The 14,918-nt window shown below is 38.9% G+C and overlaps 1 protein-coding gene across 2 annotated transcripts in view; it reads right to left on the bottom strand.

The window, feature by feature from the left end:
• Lsamp (limbic system associated membrane protein) overlaps nt 1-14,918 on the bottom strand; it is a 623,669-nt gene that overhangs the window by 49,323 nt on the left and 559,428 nt on the right. For both annotated transcript variants that reach the window (XM_090346000.1, XM_090346010.1), the window contains exon 4: nt 1,189-1,323. In XM_090346000.1, coding sequence (XP_090202126.1) covers nt 1,189-1,323 — 135 coding nt within the window. The remainder of the gene's footprint in view (nt 1-1,188; nt 1,324-14,918) is intronic.

Genomic DNA, 14,918 nt, shown 5'->3' with positions numbered 1-14,918 from the left:
AATCCTTCCTTCTCCTGAGTGCTGGGCTTCAGAATCAAATATGCCTGAGATTAAGTCCCTTTCTTGCATCCAATTTCTATGTTGCTTTAGGATAGGTGATTTTTATTCCTTTTTATTCTCAAATGTTGAAATGGAACTGATTTTTATCTGCCTTGCCAGGTTTGTCGAGAAGAGAGTTTTTATATATTCTCTGACCTAGTAAATATAGGACATAAAATCACTGAGTAAAGCACATCATGGACTAACACTTCTTTTCAAATGTGGCCTAAGATATTTGTGTCTGGGGTGTGTACATGCATGTGTATTCATGTGCTTGCAAGATACATGTATATCTGTGTGGTGTAGTATGGACACATCTGAAATGCATAGAAAGGATGGGAACAGCTAGGATTCTATTTATTCCTGTCACTGGCCAAGGTTGTGTACCCTGGTAAGGAGAATTTGAATGACATAGAAAGACACTCCTAACTGACTAAGGTAAACAAATTCTCTTTATTCCTTTGTTGGTGACATACATCTTATAGATCCTTCCTCCTTCCCCTTTTGAACTACATCTAAGGATCCTTTCATCTGCCAAGTTCAAAGTATGCCCGCTTACCATGCATCTTAGTGAAATCTTCCTTTCTGATGCCCAAACTTAGGACAAACAGAGAGCTAAAATTAACTTATCAGGTGTCCCCAGTAGCCATCAGGAAAACATATTATCTGACCCCAAGGGCTTGAATTTGTTCCCAAAGCCAATTAGTTAAATAGCAGCTGATAAAATACAATCTTGGGATATGACTGTCTGACAAGCAATGCATTAAGATAGAAATCCCAGCCAAAGCTACTAGGAGTTGCTGCTTTTCCCTAAAGTAATATGACCTTGGTCTCTCCTGCCCCTCCCCCTCCCACCAGAACAGTGACTGCACATGTACTAATGCTGTCTGCTCATCTCTTAATTCTGCAGCTGGGGTAAAGAGACCAAGTCTACTGTCAAATGTTTTATGGGTTATATTTAGAATTGGTAGAGTTGATTTATCAAATTCAAAGGCCAAGTCCTATCCTTGGAGGTGTCCAAGATATAAATGCAAGCCCTGACCAGAAGAACATCTGCTCGTTAGGTGATGCTCTTTTGCTAATGGAATCTGCAAGCTCTCTGGAGGTAGAGGTATGCCCTGGGCATGGACAATCTGTTGCCATACTCACAGTTCACAGTGACCTTGACTTGTTTGACATCCGCTGAGGAGACCTCGTTGGCAGCTTTGCACTCATATTTGCCTGACTGTTCCCTGGTGATGCCAAGGATCTCCAGATATTCTTCTTCTCCTTCAAATTCTCTTCCTGGAAAAAGAGAAAGAGAAAGACGTTCATACCATTGTTTCATTGAGATCTAACATATTCCGCAGATTGCAGAGATAGGCTCAGATTCCACAGAAGAAGACCCTAAGACACAAACAAACCAAAAATCAAACCAAAAACCCAAAACATTGTGAGGGTAATTAACTGTTCCTGGTAAAAAAAAAAAACACGTAGAAGACTGGCAGATATGGAATAAAAAGAACCCACCCAATGCTCCAGTTAAATCCCACCGAAAACCCCTCTGCCTCAATCTTTCAAGGCCATACTGATCACAAGAGTGTTTATACAAGTATATAGGTCATCTATTGGTTGAGGGCTTGGAATGAAGTCTAGGAAGAGGGAAGAGTGCTCTGAGAGGATATGCGTGAAAGAACCAGCATCATCAGTTTGATCTTTTACTAAGGTGGATATGAGAGAAATGGCTTCATTTTTGAAAAGCACTATGCCGTTCCAGATTGGGTAGGGACTCTTTTCACAAAGATTGTGTGTTAAACCATGCCTTGCAGTTTGTTATGGTTTCCCTTTTGTTCTGTGTCATCCTTGAAGCCTCAGTCACAAGGTATCTGTAAGGACGCGTTATGGATGAACAATGAGGTTTGTGACAGACACAGCTCCTGAGGCTGAGTAGTCTGCTCAATACTTGGGACTAAAGACATGGAGCCTTTTTAGGAAGTTGGATATATCTACTCTAGTAAAGAAATATTAAAACAGGGAAGCTTATTTAAACTCTTCCCAAGTGGAGTGTAACTGAGTATATGACCTTTTGTCTTGAAGAGATTAAAAACGTGGGAGGAAGGAGGGAGAAAAAGAGAAAAGAGAAGGTAGAAAGAAAAAAAGCATTATGCTAGAACCTGGCAAGAAAAGCCAAGGGTAGTTAAATTGGATACTACTCACTCTTAAAAATTTAAAACTCGGGCTGGGACTTTGGCCTAGCGGTAGAGTGCTTGCCTAGCATGCACGAAGACCGGGTTCAATTCCTTGGTACCACATACATTGAAAAAAGCCGGAAGTGGTGCTGTGGCTCAAGTGGTAGAGCTCTAGCCTTGAAAAAGTCCAAGGACAGTGCTCAGGCTTTGAGCTCAAGGCCAGGACTGCTGATTGGGTGAGTTTAGAGCAGCTGGCACAGATGATAAAGAACCTAGTCCTGCCACCAAGATGGAATCTTGCTTCTGGTCATCCCAAGCTAAATGGCACCAATTAATAAGCTCTGCTTAGGTACCACAAGCAGTTTTCTTTTTTTTTTCTGGAAATTCCCTGATGGCTACATTAGCATGGACATGAATCTGCTCTCTGAATAGGTCAGCTAAATCTGTTAACTAGGCACCTGAAAGAACATGCAATCTCTTTCCTAGTACTCTGTTACACAACTGTCAGGCATGCTCAAAGTCTCAAACCTCTGCCAACTGTCAGGATTACTAGTTTTGAGGAAACTCTGTAATGCCATCCACAGTCAATAGTAACCTAAAATTATTGGATTCTGACATTCTGTGAGTTATCTGGCACACATTCTAGTGGAAATGCCTTAGAATTTTGGTCTATGGTATTTAACTGGATATTATTTATAGAAAGTTAATTTCTCCCCCTTTCCTTCCCCATATTTAAGCAAGTAGTCAGATAAGACTTAGGTTATAGAAGGGCAAACAGGGAGGGAGAAAACAGAAATATCAGAGTAACATGTCACTTGATTGGATTAACTGAACAGGATTTGGGCTTGGAGAGGAAAATGCTTTTGTGAATACCTGCATTTTTGAACTGCGAATTGTGTCATCTATTTAGAGCCAAGTGGTTTGTAGGTGAGAACAAGTGCCCTGGAGACTATTAGCAATTGTGACAATTATTTTCTATTTGATAAGATGAAATAAGAGTAAGTGAATTAAAAATCTGGCATGTAGAGCTGGAAAAGACAGAAAGATAGTATTACTAATTGTGTGTGTGTGTGTGTGTGTGTGTGTGTGTGTGTGTGTGTGTGTGTGTGTTGGGTTTTGGTTTTCTTGCTCACAGCTAGAGCTGTTCCACTTTGACCACACCTTCAAAGCAGCTTTTCCAGAGTCACCCAGACTATTCTGCCTGGATTGATTTTTGAACCATGGTTGTCTAAGCCTCGGTGTCCTGACAAGCTAGGGTTACACATGTGAACCATAGTGTGCAACTAGCATTACTGATTCTGCGAGTGATGGAGGATTATAATGAGAACATTTAAGGATGATTCCAGGGTCCCAGAAAATCTTCCTTGCTCACTCCTCCAGTCAGTACCCCTGCCTCTACCATAGCCATAAATATCATTCCCAAGTGAATACACAGTTTTCACTAGAAGAAAAGAATAAAAAAAACCCTGAGGAGATGGTTGACATACTGAATAATTTTAGATTTCCATAAAATACCTTGAAATGAGGCATGGATCTCTCATTTTTTGTTTGTTTTTGTTTTTTTGCCAGTCCTGGGCTTGGGCTCAGGGCTTGAGCACTGTCCTTGGACTTTCTCAAGGCTAGTACTCTACCACTTGAGCCTTAGCACCACTTCCGGCTTTTTGCTATGTATGTGGTACCAAGGAATCGAACCTGGGTCTTCATGCATGCTAGGCAAGCACTCTACCACTAGGCCAAACTCCCAGCCCTGGATCTCTCATTTTTAATTTTTCCTTCTCCTCCTCCTCCTCTTCCTCCTCCTATTTTTTCTTCCCCTTCCTCCTTCTCTTTCTTCTGCCATTACTGGGAAGTGAACTCAGGGCTTCACCTTTACTAATCATTCTACTATTTAAGCTTTGTCCCAATCCACAAATTTCTAATTTCTTAAAGAATTAAACCAATTGCAGGAGTAGGAAGGGTGATTTTAGCATCATTAATTGAGGCTCCTTACTAGTTTAGGAAGATGCCATTTCTGAGGGCAAATATTAGAATAGATGAAAGAAAATATAGCAATATGTATTGGATTTGGGGCTTGAGCTTCTTATATGCCAATGTACATATTAATAATGGCATTTTTCCTGATAAATTAAGATAAGTAGCTAATAAAGCAGATTCCTATCAGATAAAATTTTAATCTCATGTCTCTATGAAGGATTCCTCCAGTACTACCTGAGGATGAAAGGAACGTTCTCTTTTACGTGACTCACATGCAAGCCAACTGTTTTTCCCTCATTTGTGATAGCTCTCCTCCATTCTCACAGCTCTCTGTCTCCAGCACAGAAGTTCACATTAGAATCTTTCCAGAGTCAAGGAGCCTCAGTGTGCAAAATAAACAGCAGGTAAGCAAAAACGACATAATCTCATCTCATCTAATTGGCCAGACAAGCATTTTCTAGCATAGAGCAAGACCTTTGGGCTGTCCTTCATTGTTCCAGTAGAAATTCTTGCATTCCCTGCCATTTCTTGCTAGCCTGGATTAGTCAAAGCCACAATGTAGCATACCCTATTGCTTTCCTTGAGAAGAGCTTCTCCTCAATCTAGAGTGATTTGGTAGGAAATGGCAGCATTCCTATTACTAGAAAGCCAGAGCTACATGATCCATTGGGACCATAAACTCATATCCCTATGAACTTGCAGAGGATGTGACAAGATTAGATAACATTCCTAAATGTTTATTGACTTAGCTTGCCATGGACTGAATTATTGCACCTTACAATTTATATGTTGAAACTGAACCCAAACTATAATGCTATTTGGGAAGTTATTAGAGTATAAGAATGGGACCCTTATCAATGAGGTTAGTGCCCTTCTAAAAGAGACCTTGGAGAATTACTTTGTCCCTTCTTCCATGTGAACACACACAAGAAAGATGGATAACTGTGAATGAACCAAGAGGTGGAGCCTCAGCAGAACTGAACTTGCTGATACCTCCAAAACTGTTGGAAAGGACCTCTTGTTATTTATAAGTGCCCATCCTTGGCTCTTTTCATTATAACAACTTGAATGAACAAAAAAACCCCAGCTGAACTGATGTGAGAAACACAGGGAGACAGAGATATTCAACTATGCATACAGTTTATATAATTTCAGCCTTTCATAGTTTATGCAGTTTCACAAAGAAATATAGCTAAATGTTGAAAGTTAGCTGTCATAAAGCTGCTGGTGGCTCCCCATCTATTATTCTAGCCATTTAGGAGACTGGAAACTGGAGACTTGCAGTTCAAGGGCAGCTCAGGAATACATTTGAGACCTCCTTTTCTGTAAACAGCTGGATGAGTTGATGTGTACCTGTTATTCTAACTATGTGGGATGATGAGATTAAAAGTACCAAGGCTGCAGCCCAGCCTGTGTAAGTGCCCATGGAGGTGGAACTCCATTTCAAAAGAAGAAAATTGGGTGTGGTGGTACGGGCCTGTTCTCCCAGCCAGGAGGGGCAGTGTAAAATAAGTATACTGAAGTTTATGTGTGTGCTCTGGGCAATACATAATCCTCGAACTCCAAATAACCAGCACCAAAGAAAAGCTGGAGGCAGGGCTTCGCAAGTGTGAGTCTCTACCTATAGTAATGACTGAAAAGAAAATTCATTTCATCTAACTGATCCTAGTAGAGAACCATTTGGTTGAGAAACAAGAATATGCAGAGAACTCTGCAGAGAACAGGCTGATAGGAGCATCCCTGACAGCATCCCTGAGGAAGAATTGGCAACAGAATGCTACCTGAACATGTACTAGGACTGGGTCATTCTTTTTGTCTCAGCAACAGGAAGTTCTTATTCTAAACATGAATGGTGCATCAAAAATTCTAAATAGCACTACGATGATCTTGTTCTTTCCCTTTTGTACTAGCCTATCTGTCCCTAAGTGGATGGGGGACTACTTTTTCCTTCAGTTATCCTGACTAGCTGATTTGAACATTATTTTCCTGTTTCCTCAAGCTTAAGAAACTTCACAGGTTAGAAAGCGAGTCTGTAAATATTATATAGGTTCTCTAGATGACTTTCTCTAGTCCTTCGCTTACTATTATTATTATTTTATCTCCTAGTATGAATACTTAGTTGACAAGCAAATTTTAATATTTTGATAGTTTAAACATCTCAGCCAGATTACACAAACCTGCTTATATTGTTATATGTTATATTTATCCTGGTATATATTGTTCAGTTTAAATCCTGCTTTGCTTATTGCAATTTTGTGTCTCCTAGCAATAATTCATCTACCAGGATAAATAACTCTTTCTCCTCAGTGTGTACCCCTTTGAAACTCCTGCATGTAATAAGCATATCCCCTTTTAGTCACTGTTTACTCAAGTTATATGTATTAGTGGGTCTCATATTTCTTCATAAATCAGAAGGGAGAGCCTGTAGTTAATGGCAAGAGGGAAGCATTCTGTTCTCTTTGGTGTTTCCCAAAGTGGAGTTAAGTCAGTGAGGAATATCTCCAATTAAAGCATGCCAGGTGCTACCTTCAGAGTTCTGTGCCTTCAGAGAAGCTTGCTTTGGTGAAATCAGTTGTTCATATCCCCAAGTGTTGATTAATTTAGATTTCCAAGGTTTTGCATTTGTAAGCGAGCAGTGATTTAGAATTAAACAGTTCCACGGTACTGTCTTTCATTCCCTTTCCTTCTCCTTTCCTTTCAATCCCTCTGTTTTTCTCTCTCTCTCTGTCTCTCTTTGTCAGACTGCTGTGTCATTGACTCTGTCTCTCTCACATGGCCATTTATTTGTATATAAGCTTCTAACATCAACTTTTAGAAAGTACCATACAAATTCACTAACCTTCTCATATTTGCTTGCTATGAAGAGTATGCTATTGAAACAAGTTTCCTAGCATATGATAACTTGCCCCCTATTTGGACAGAATGATGTTTAAAACAAACAGTCTACAATCCCAATAATTACTACAAGATATGTCTTCCTTTGGCTTTCTTTGAGATGTAAGAGATGCAGTTTAAGCAACTTGCTAATTTGATATACTTCATGAAATTTTAAAGTGTAGAATACTAAGAGCCCTTATAGGTTTAAAAACAAGCAGATCATTTTCTTCCCCACTGTTTGGAGAAGAGTCTTAAAGATGTAACATTTTTGTAGATCAGTCTTTTGCTAGAGGGAAGATGTGTTTGAAATGGCCTTGACATTTCCTTTACTCAACGAAGTTTGAATATTTATGCTTAAGTGGATGTAAACACATTACACACATATGGCTTACTACAAGCAAAGAAGTGGAACTTAGGTTGCACTGTATTGGTGTGTCTGCATGTGTTTGTATGAGACTGTGTTTGGAAAGAAGAGTAAAGAAGGTGAATATAGCAAGCTATGAACTTCTACCTCTAAAACTAAAAGTAAAAGAGCTGGCAAATCAACCATGCCATTTGAAGTTTCCTAGGTGAACTTCAAATGCTGTAACAAGGGCCTGTTTTTACAGTATATTTTGTGGGGTTTTTTTCTTCCTTCCTAAGGACACCCATTCCTGGTTGTGCTTCCTTCCCTACTTTACTGCTTAGCACGATCTACGCAAAAATGGGGGAGAAAAAAAGAAGAGAGAAATAACCCAATGAATGTAGAAAGGAGGTTTCACTTGAGCTCTGTTTACATTGCTCTGTTTACATTGCTAGCCCTGTCTCTCTGCAGATCCTTTGAAGTTTTTGTTTTTCTGCTTCATATTCCGCCTGAGAAATCCCTTAGTGTTTGACAATGCTGTTCTCCAAAGTGGAAGCAACTTCTCATCCCCACTTCTCATCACAGAGAGGGAGGGGTGAGGAGTAGGACAGGATCCACACTTGAAAGAAGGTGGTGGAGGAGAGGGAGCAGACACTGCTCTCAGAAGCAACACTCATGGGAGGATAAAGACATTGGGAAGAGCACTGCATAGAAGGGAGTCAAGGAAAAAAGCAAACAACTTGCAAGTGATACAACAGGTTGTTCTAAGGAAGAGTGAGAGGACTGGAGTCAAAAAGGAGGGGATTCTCCAGAAAGGAGAAAGGGAAGAGTGGATGGATTGTTCTAGTATAGTAATCTTTATTATTTGAATAGAAAGATATAATGAAGTAGGGCTTATACAGACTGGTCCATTATCTTCTGCAGCCTCAAAGGCTGTAGTTTGTACCTGGTAATCAATAAAAATGGAATGCCAGGGAAGATTTTACAACTAGTTTTGGCTCAATCAATAACACTAGCCAAAGGAAGAGTATCCTGGCATTATTTTTCCTGGCATCCCCAGAGAACCAGTTCATTGTGATTTGTATAGTTGCTTCTGCATACAAAGTTCAGCCAGCTGTCATAGTTTGAGCTCAGCATCCCTCCTATGGCTGTCATCCTACAACCTTCCTTTTTAGTTTTGGGCCATGAAGGGGAGTCATACTAAAACATTACTCCAGTCCAATATCAGTGTTTAGACATTGTCTGGTCCGCTCAGTGTGATGCTTGAAGTTTGGATCTCCTATGGTTAGTGCTCTGAAGGAAATTATATTCAGAACAATTACAGTTGTAAGGACCACATCTGGTTTTGTCCCTGCCTGTATCCTCGGTGTGTATGTGTAGTACAATGCGGGAATCTACTCCAAGTTCAAGAAATGGTGAAGAGTGACTGTTGAATGAACTACTACGTATAACACATTTGCCAGGCACTGTGCCGTTGGTATCAGTGATATTCAAGATACTTTGTCTTCATTTAGAACATTGGTAAGTTTTCTTACCAACATAGAAACTCACAAATTTCAAGCAGACCAGAAACTTGCCCAGGCTTATAATGTCAGGAAGAGATAACCCTGGGGAGTGAATATTCCTAACTTGTCAAATTCTTTCATCATCAGAATGGTGGTAGATGCTAGAGTTTATCAAATTCCTAGTGCTTTGAATCCACTCTGTCTGTCTTTTAAGCTTAAAATGGGAGGTCAAGAATAGGACATCACAGGGGTGAGTTTAGGGGTAGTACCAAAGCAATGCAACTCAATTTCAGATTAAGTGGGGAATAAATAGACAGACTTCATCTTTCTCCTTGAGAGAATCCAATGGGGCCATAAATGAGAAAAATTGGTATTTGAGAATCCAGTCTCCACTCATTTACTTTTAGAAGCTCCTCCATTAGAAATATAAACCCATTGATGCAGTAAAAGTGCCAACATCCAGAAAAGTGGTCCTTGGATAGAATGAACTTTCAGATCATTGTGAGGAAAACTGGAAGAATGAGAGCTGGCACATTGTAAAGGATGTGGCAATCCTACTAGCCCGTGTGAAACAGATCCTCAGCCAGGAATGATGAGAGGACTGTCACTGGTAAGAGGGCACACGGCTCTGTGTTTGATTTATTAGGTACCACTTTATCTCATTTAGTCATTCTTGCTTCCACAAGGTATTGAGTACAGTGTACAAGGGCATTATTTCCTAATTCTCTCCTTTTTTCCTTCCTACTCTTTTTTAATTCTGCTTTTTTCTGGAACAAAAAATGCTATATAGGCATGTACTTCCACAACAATTTTATTTATTTGAAGCCTTTTAGCAAATCTTACCATGGTTTGATTTTCTATAGCAAAACCTTTTGTTTTATACATAAGCAAGTCCCATGTATTTTGTTGTAGCCATGGAACTATTACAAGAACCTTTAATACTTTTATTATTTCAAGCATGTAAGATAAAAGGGACAAAACCAAATAAAATGAAAAGAAAGGAAATCCGGAGAATTCTTTTGGAACAAAAGTACAGAAATAAGAATTCCTGCTGATGCTGATTGTTGTTTATTGTTGTTGTTTAGTTGTTCTTTTTCTTTTTGCTTACTTCCTAATAGGGGGAGGTGAGACAAAGCTTTGATCTGCTGGATCAAGGCAGTAACAACCATGAGTGTGCAGTATTGTCATCAGAACTGCAGGGGTACAACGCGACCTGTCATTAGCCATTCCATCATGGCCAAGGATCAAATATCAAGAGAGACCAGAGCAGTGGTTGCTGTTTTCAAGACTCCCATAAATCAATTGGCATCTTGTAAGTGATGTGTTAAACTCAGCGGGGCAATGGCACTGTGGACAAGACCACGAGGCAGAGTTCTGCAGCTGCCGGAGCAGCTCTGGAAATGGAATTAAAACACAGTAGAAAAATGCTAAACCTCGGGCCGGGAGTTTGGCCTAGTGGTAGAGTGCTTGCCTAGCATGCACGAAGACTCGGATTCGATTCCTTGGCACCACATACATAGAAAAAAAAAAGCCAGAAGTGGTGCTGAAGTTCAAGTGGTAGAGCTGTAGCCTTGAGAAAGTCCAAGGACAGTGCTCAGGCCCTGAGCTTAAGCTCAGGACTGGCAAAAAAACAGAACAAAACAACACCAACAAAAGAAAAGGCTAAACCTCATCTTTTCAGGTCTTGCTCTTGAGAAGACTTCAGGCTCACCCCCAAACCCCAGGGCCTGTTCTTCAGATAAGTCTTATGGCTGAGCTGAGCTGTTAGACACAAATATAGTGAAAAAAATGATTTGTGCTTATGGTCAATATGTAAATTATGAGGGGAAAGTGAGGTGAGAGTTGGGAGGTAAGTGGAGGAGGAAATGGCTGACACACACACTAAAGCAATGTTCTTGTAATATGTGAGGCCAACATAGGGTAGGTAGCCTATTCAGCACAGGGGTCAATGCAGCCATCATAGGGGCTCTTGCAATTTAGCTTTTTGAATTTAAAGCAAAATGTATGGTTAGGAATCACTCTTTCAACATTCATTTTAGATGGCAGGCCTAAGCTTTCTGTGAAGCAAAGGGAAGACTGTCATGGAGTTGGAGGGGGCCCAGCTGTAGTGTTAGAAGCAAATCTCTGGAACCAAGAAGGAGTGAAAATGAACAGGAGTGCTCCTGCCTGCTCTTGAAGGCAGTTGTTCTCCCAGTCTGGGCCCAGGCGATCCTGAAAGGCCAGTGAGCCCAAGTTTAATAGGAAAACAGTGGTGATTTGTCTCCACTGGGATATATGTTTCCAGAACTGGACAGACTGTTAGTGAGAGGGAGGGTCGCTAAATGTACTGCCTTTCGGATTACTGCTATAGTCTCTGACTTGACAAGTCACTTCATTTAAAAAGCATGGCATGGGGATATTTTCTCTCCTTTCTAAAGCAGAACAGAAGGAGATGAACAGGCCGACAAAAGGGTTTAAATAGTTGAAGTAAACCAAGTTCGCAAGAGTGTCTCAGCTGGACAGTCTATATGAGAAGGTTGGTTCTGCTCTCACACATTCTTCTCAGATTAATATCACCAGCGAGGGGAGGGATGGGAAAATGTTTTCAGCCTGACTGATCTGTAGACTGTCATGAAGGGAAGGGAGTGGCAGTCTTTGATCATTTGAAATTGAATTCTTGCAGAAAATTCAAATGAGAATCCTTCCATGCAATAAGATTCAAATGAAGAATAAAACTAATTTTTATACTTTATTTTTTTATTTTGGGGCAGTTCTGGGCCTTGAACTCAGGTTCTTTACCACTTGAGTTACACTTAAGTCCTTTTGTTTATTTTTCAAGTAGGGGCTTTTATTTTGTTTTGTCTGCAATCTCTTATACTTCTACTTTTGTCTCTTGTGTCCTGGGATTAAAGGCATGTGCCGTCATACTAATTCGTCTTCTGAAGTAGTTTTAAATCATGGAAAGATAATTACAGGTACAGAGAATAAATTAGCCACCCTAAGAGAGTGAAAAGGATGAAGAATAAATTTCTGAATGCTAAGCAGGAACCTTGATTCAAACTAGAAGTATTTCATATAAAAAGGCCTAAATAGTTAAAAAGGTATATAAAAATTAATTTTGAGATGAATGGGGGAATTCAGCCTTGAAGTACAAACAGTAATTTGACAAGCAGGTAGGAAGATATTATTTATCACTATTAGGGATTTGACATTTCCATAGAATAGAAATGAAATCAACAGTCCTGGGAGACCTTGGGTTTATTTCACATAGAAATAAAGGAAATGGATCAAAAATTTTGAGAATAGTATTTGAGATTAATATCTGCCTAATTGTTTTAACATTATTAATCATATTTTCCAAAAAGATTTCAAATGTTTCTCCTATTTATAACTTGATCTGCTTCCAAATTCTGTTTTGTTTTCCTTTTCTGGCCTTTGAAAAATTGTTTTTCTACTCCTGTGTCATTATGTTGCTATTCTAATTATAATAATATTTTAACATATTGTCATGGAGTCATTTCTTGGAATTTTTTTCATGCTTTTATATCTTTATTTACAGTGAACTTTAGAATTATTTCCCAGGCCAAACAAAAATATTTGTTATTTTGTGATTATATTGGAATTGTTACATAGAAAACATTTTTTACAACCTTAATTTATTCTATCCAGGGATAAATTACCATACTTAAGTCTTATTTGATAATTCTGTAGTTATTTTTCTTTGTAACTCCTTGCAATTTTGTGTTAAAGTTATCAGAGATATTTTATATTCCATTATTTATAGTTTGTAAGGTTCTTTCTATCATAATCTAACTGACTTAGTCTCATGTAGAAAAACAACAATTGTGTATTAATGTTATAGGTTGAATCTGAAATGAATCCCAAAGCTCATGTGTTGAAGGCTTAGTACCCAAGTCATGTTGAAAAGCAAAGGTTCACATTCAGAGCCTTTGGAAGATGAATCTATCATGAGGGTTCTAACTTTGCCAGTGGGTTAATCTACTGATTGATTATGGCTTTATAGGCTATTTGATGGTGGAAGAATCTTTAGGAGGTGGGGTCAGGTTGTAAGAGAGAGGGTGCTGAGAGCTATGCTCTTGAAAGGAGTATTTTGCCCTCTGCCTTTTCTTCATTCCATCCCTCCCACCCTCATTCCTCCCTCCCCGCCTCCGGACTTCTGACTCCAATGAGTTTTGTGCTGCCATATGCTCTCACTAGAACCAAGTGACAAAGTTAGAACCAAGTGATCAAAGTTAGTCTTTCTTCTTTTTATCCATTTTCTTTATGCATTTTGTCAGAGATGGGAAACTGACTCTTTTCCTCTTATTATTGCTGTAAGGATAATGGCTACCCATCTTAAAAACTAAAACAACAAACAACTAACTTCATTATTCATCTAAGCACATTCAGTGAATCAAAGGTGCAAAATTATCAATTAACCTATAATAATACTAAAAGAAAAACCAAAACAATTATTTGTACATATTGAAAAAGAAAATGTCTTTCTGAGCAAGTCATGAAATGAGAATGAGAAAAAGAAATGTATTATTTCAAATCCATGAATATATAAAACTTCGATCAACACATCAATAACAAAAATGACAAGAGAAAGAATTTACCAACAGTATATGTGACACAACATAGTCAAATTCCTTAAAAGGTTAGATTTTCAAAGTCTGAAAAATAGGATATTTCCCATGTTGGAAATCATCTTAGCTCTGTCTATCAGAGCTGAAGACACTCATGTGGTGCAATAATCTTTCCACTGTGGGCACTCTGATTGCTGTGGCAGCACCAGAGCCTCTACATTGTCAACAGAATAAATACATTGTTGCACATTCAGACAGTGGATGTATGCAGAGCACAGGAAATGAACAAATGACAAGTGTAAGTAGTGATATCAACAATCTCCCAACTATAATGGAACATGAATGGCCTAAAAGAGAATACCTACAATATGAATGTGGTCAGACGAAAATCATGACATGAACCAAGGAAAGGAATTACAAACTATTCAGCACTATTTCACCTAGGATTCATTAAGTTACTATTAGTTTACTTGAACTCTAACTCATGCTGGGTGCTGCTGGCTGTAGTCATAGTCAAAGGCAGCCTGGGCAAGAAAAAATCATAAGAAAATATGTTGGAAATGAACTTTACAACTTGGGGACTGTGGGGAAAGGGAAAGTAGGAGAAAAACGTGGGAGTGAGTCACTATGTTCAAGAAGAAATGTACCCACTACCTTATATATGTAACTGTAACTATAACTGAACATCACCCTGACAAATAATTAAATGAATAAAAAAAAATCTGTGAGACTCTTATCTCCATTAACCGCCAGAAAACTGGATGCAGAGCCATGGCTCAAAGCGGTAGAGTGATATCTTTGATCAGAAAAGCTCAGGGATAGCACCTAGGCCCTGAGGTAAAGCCTCATGAAAGACAAAAAAAATCTAGTGATAGAGTGCCTACCTCACATGCACAAAGAGCAGAGTTCAATTCCTTGGTACCATATTCATAGAAAAAGGCAGACATAGTGCTGTGGCTCAAGTGGTAGAACTCTAGCTTTGAGAAAGGTCAAGCACAATGTTCAGGGCCTGAGTTCAAGACACAGAAAAGAAAGAAAAAAAACCCTAATTCATGCAATGCTGTGCTATCTACTTATAAGAAGATATGTTGGTTACAGGTACTACATATTTAATTTGTGTTAGAAAAGTAATGCAAACACATAAATTCATATTTTATATATGTGATCTAAAGTGTATCTGCTTATGCGTGTATCCTATTTAGACAGCTACTAATCATCTGTACTGCCACATATGATACTACCCCACATTGCTTGCATCTTTTTAAATTTTTTATTTTAATTGTATTTATTGTTGAGGTGATGTTACAATTTTGCTTGCATTTTTGGCATAGGTCATATATTACTTTTATAGCAAAATATTTTTGAAAAACGGAATTGGATTTAATTATTTCAGTCCACAATGAAGAAACACCCACTCTTGTCAACACAGTGGACAAGGTATCCT

Source organism: Megascapheus bottae, chromosome 1, assembly GCF_031878675.1.
Source record: "Megascapheus bottae isolate mThoBot1 chromosome 1, mThoBot2.hap1, whole genome shotgun sequence".
Classification (NCBI taxonomy): domain Eukaryota; kingdom Metazoa; phylum Chordata; class Mammalia; order Rodentia; family Geomyidae; genus Megascapheus; species Megascapheus bottae.
This window is presented reverse-complemented; position numbering and strand designations above follow the sequence as displayed.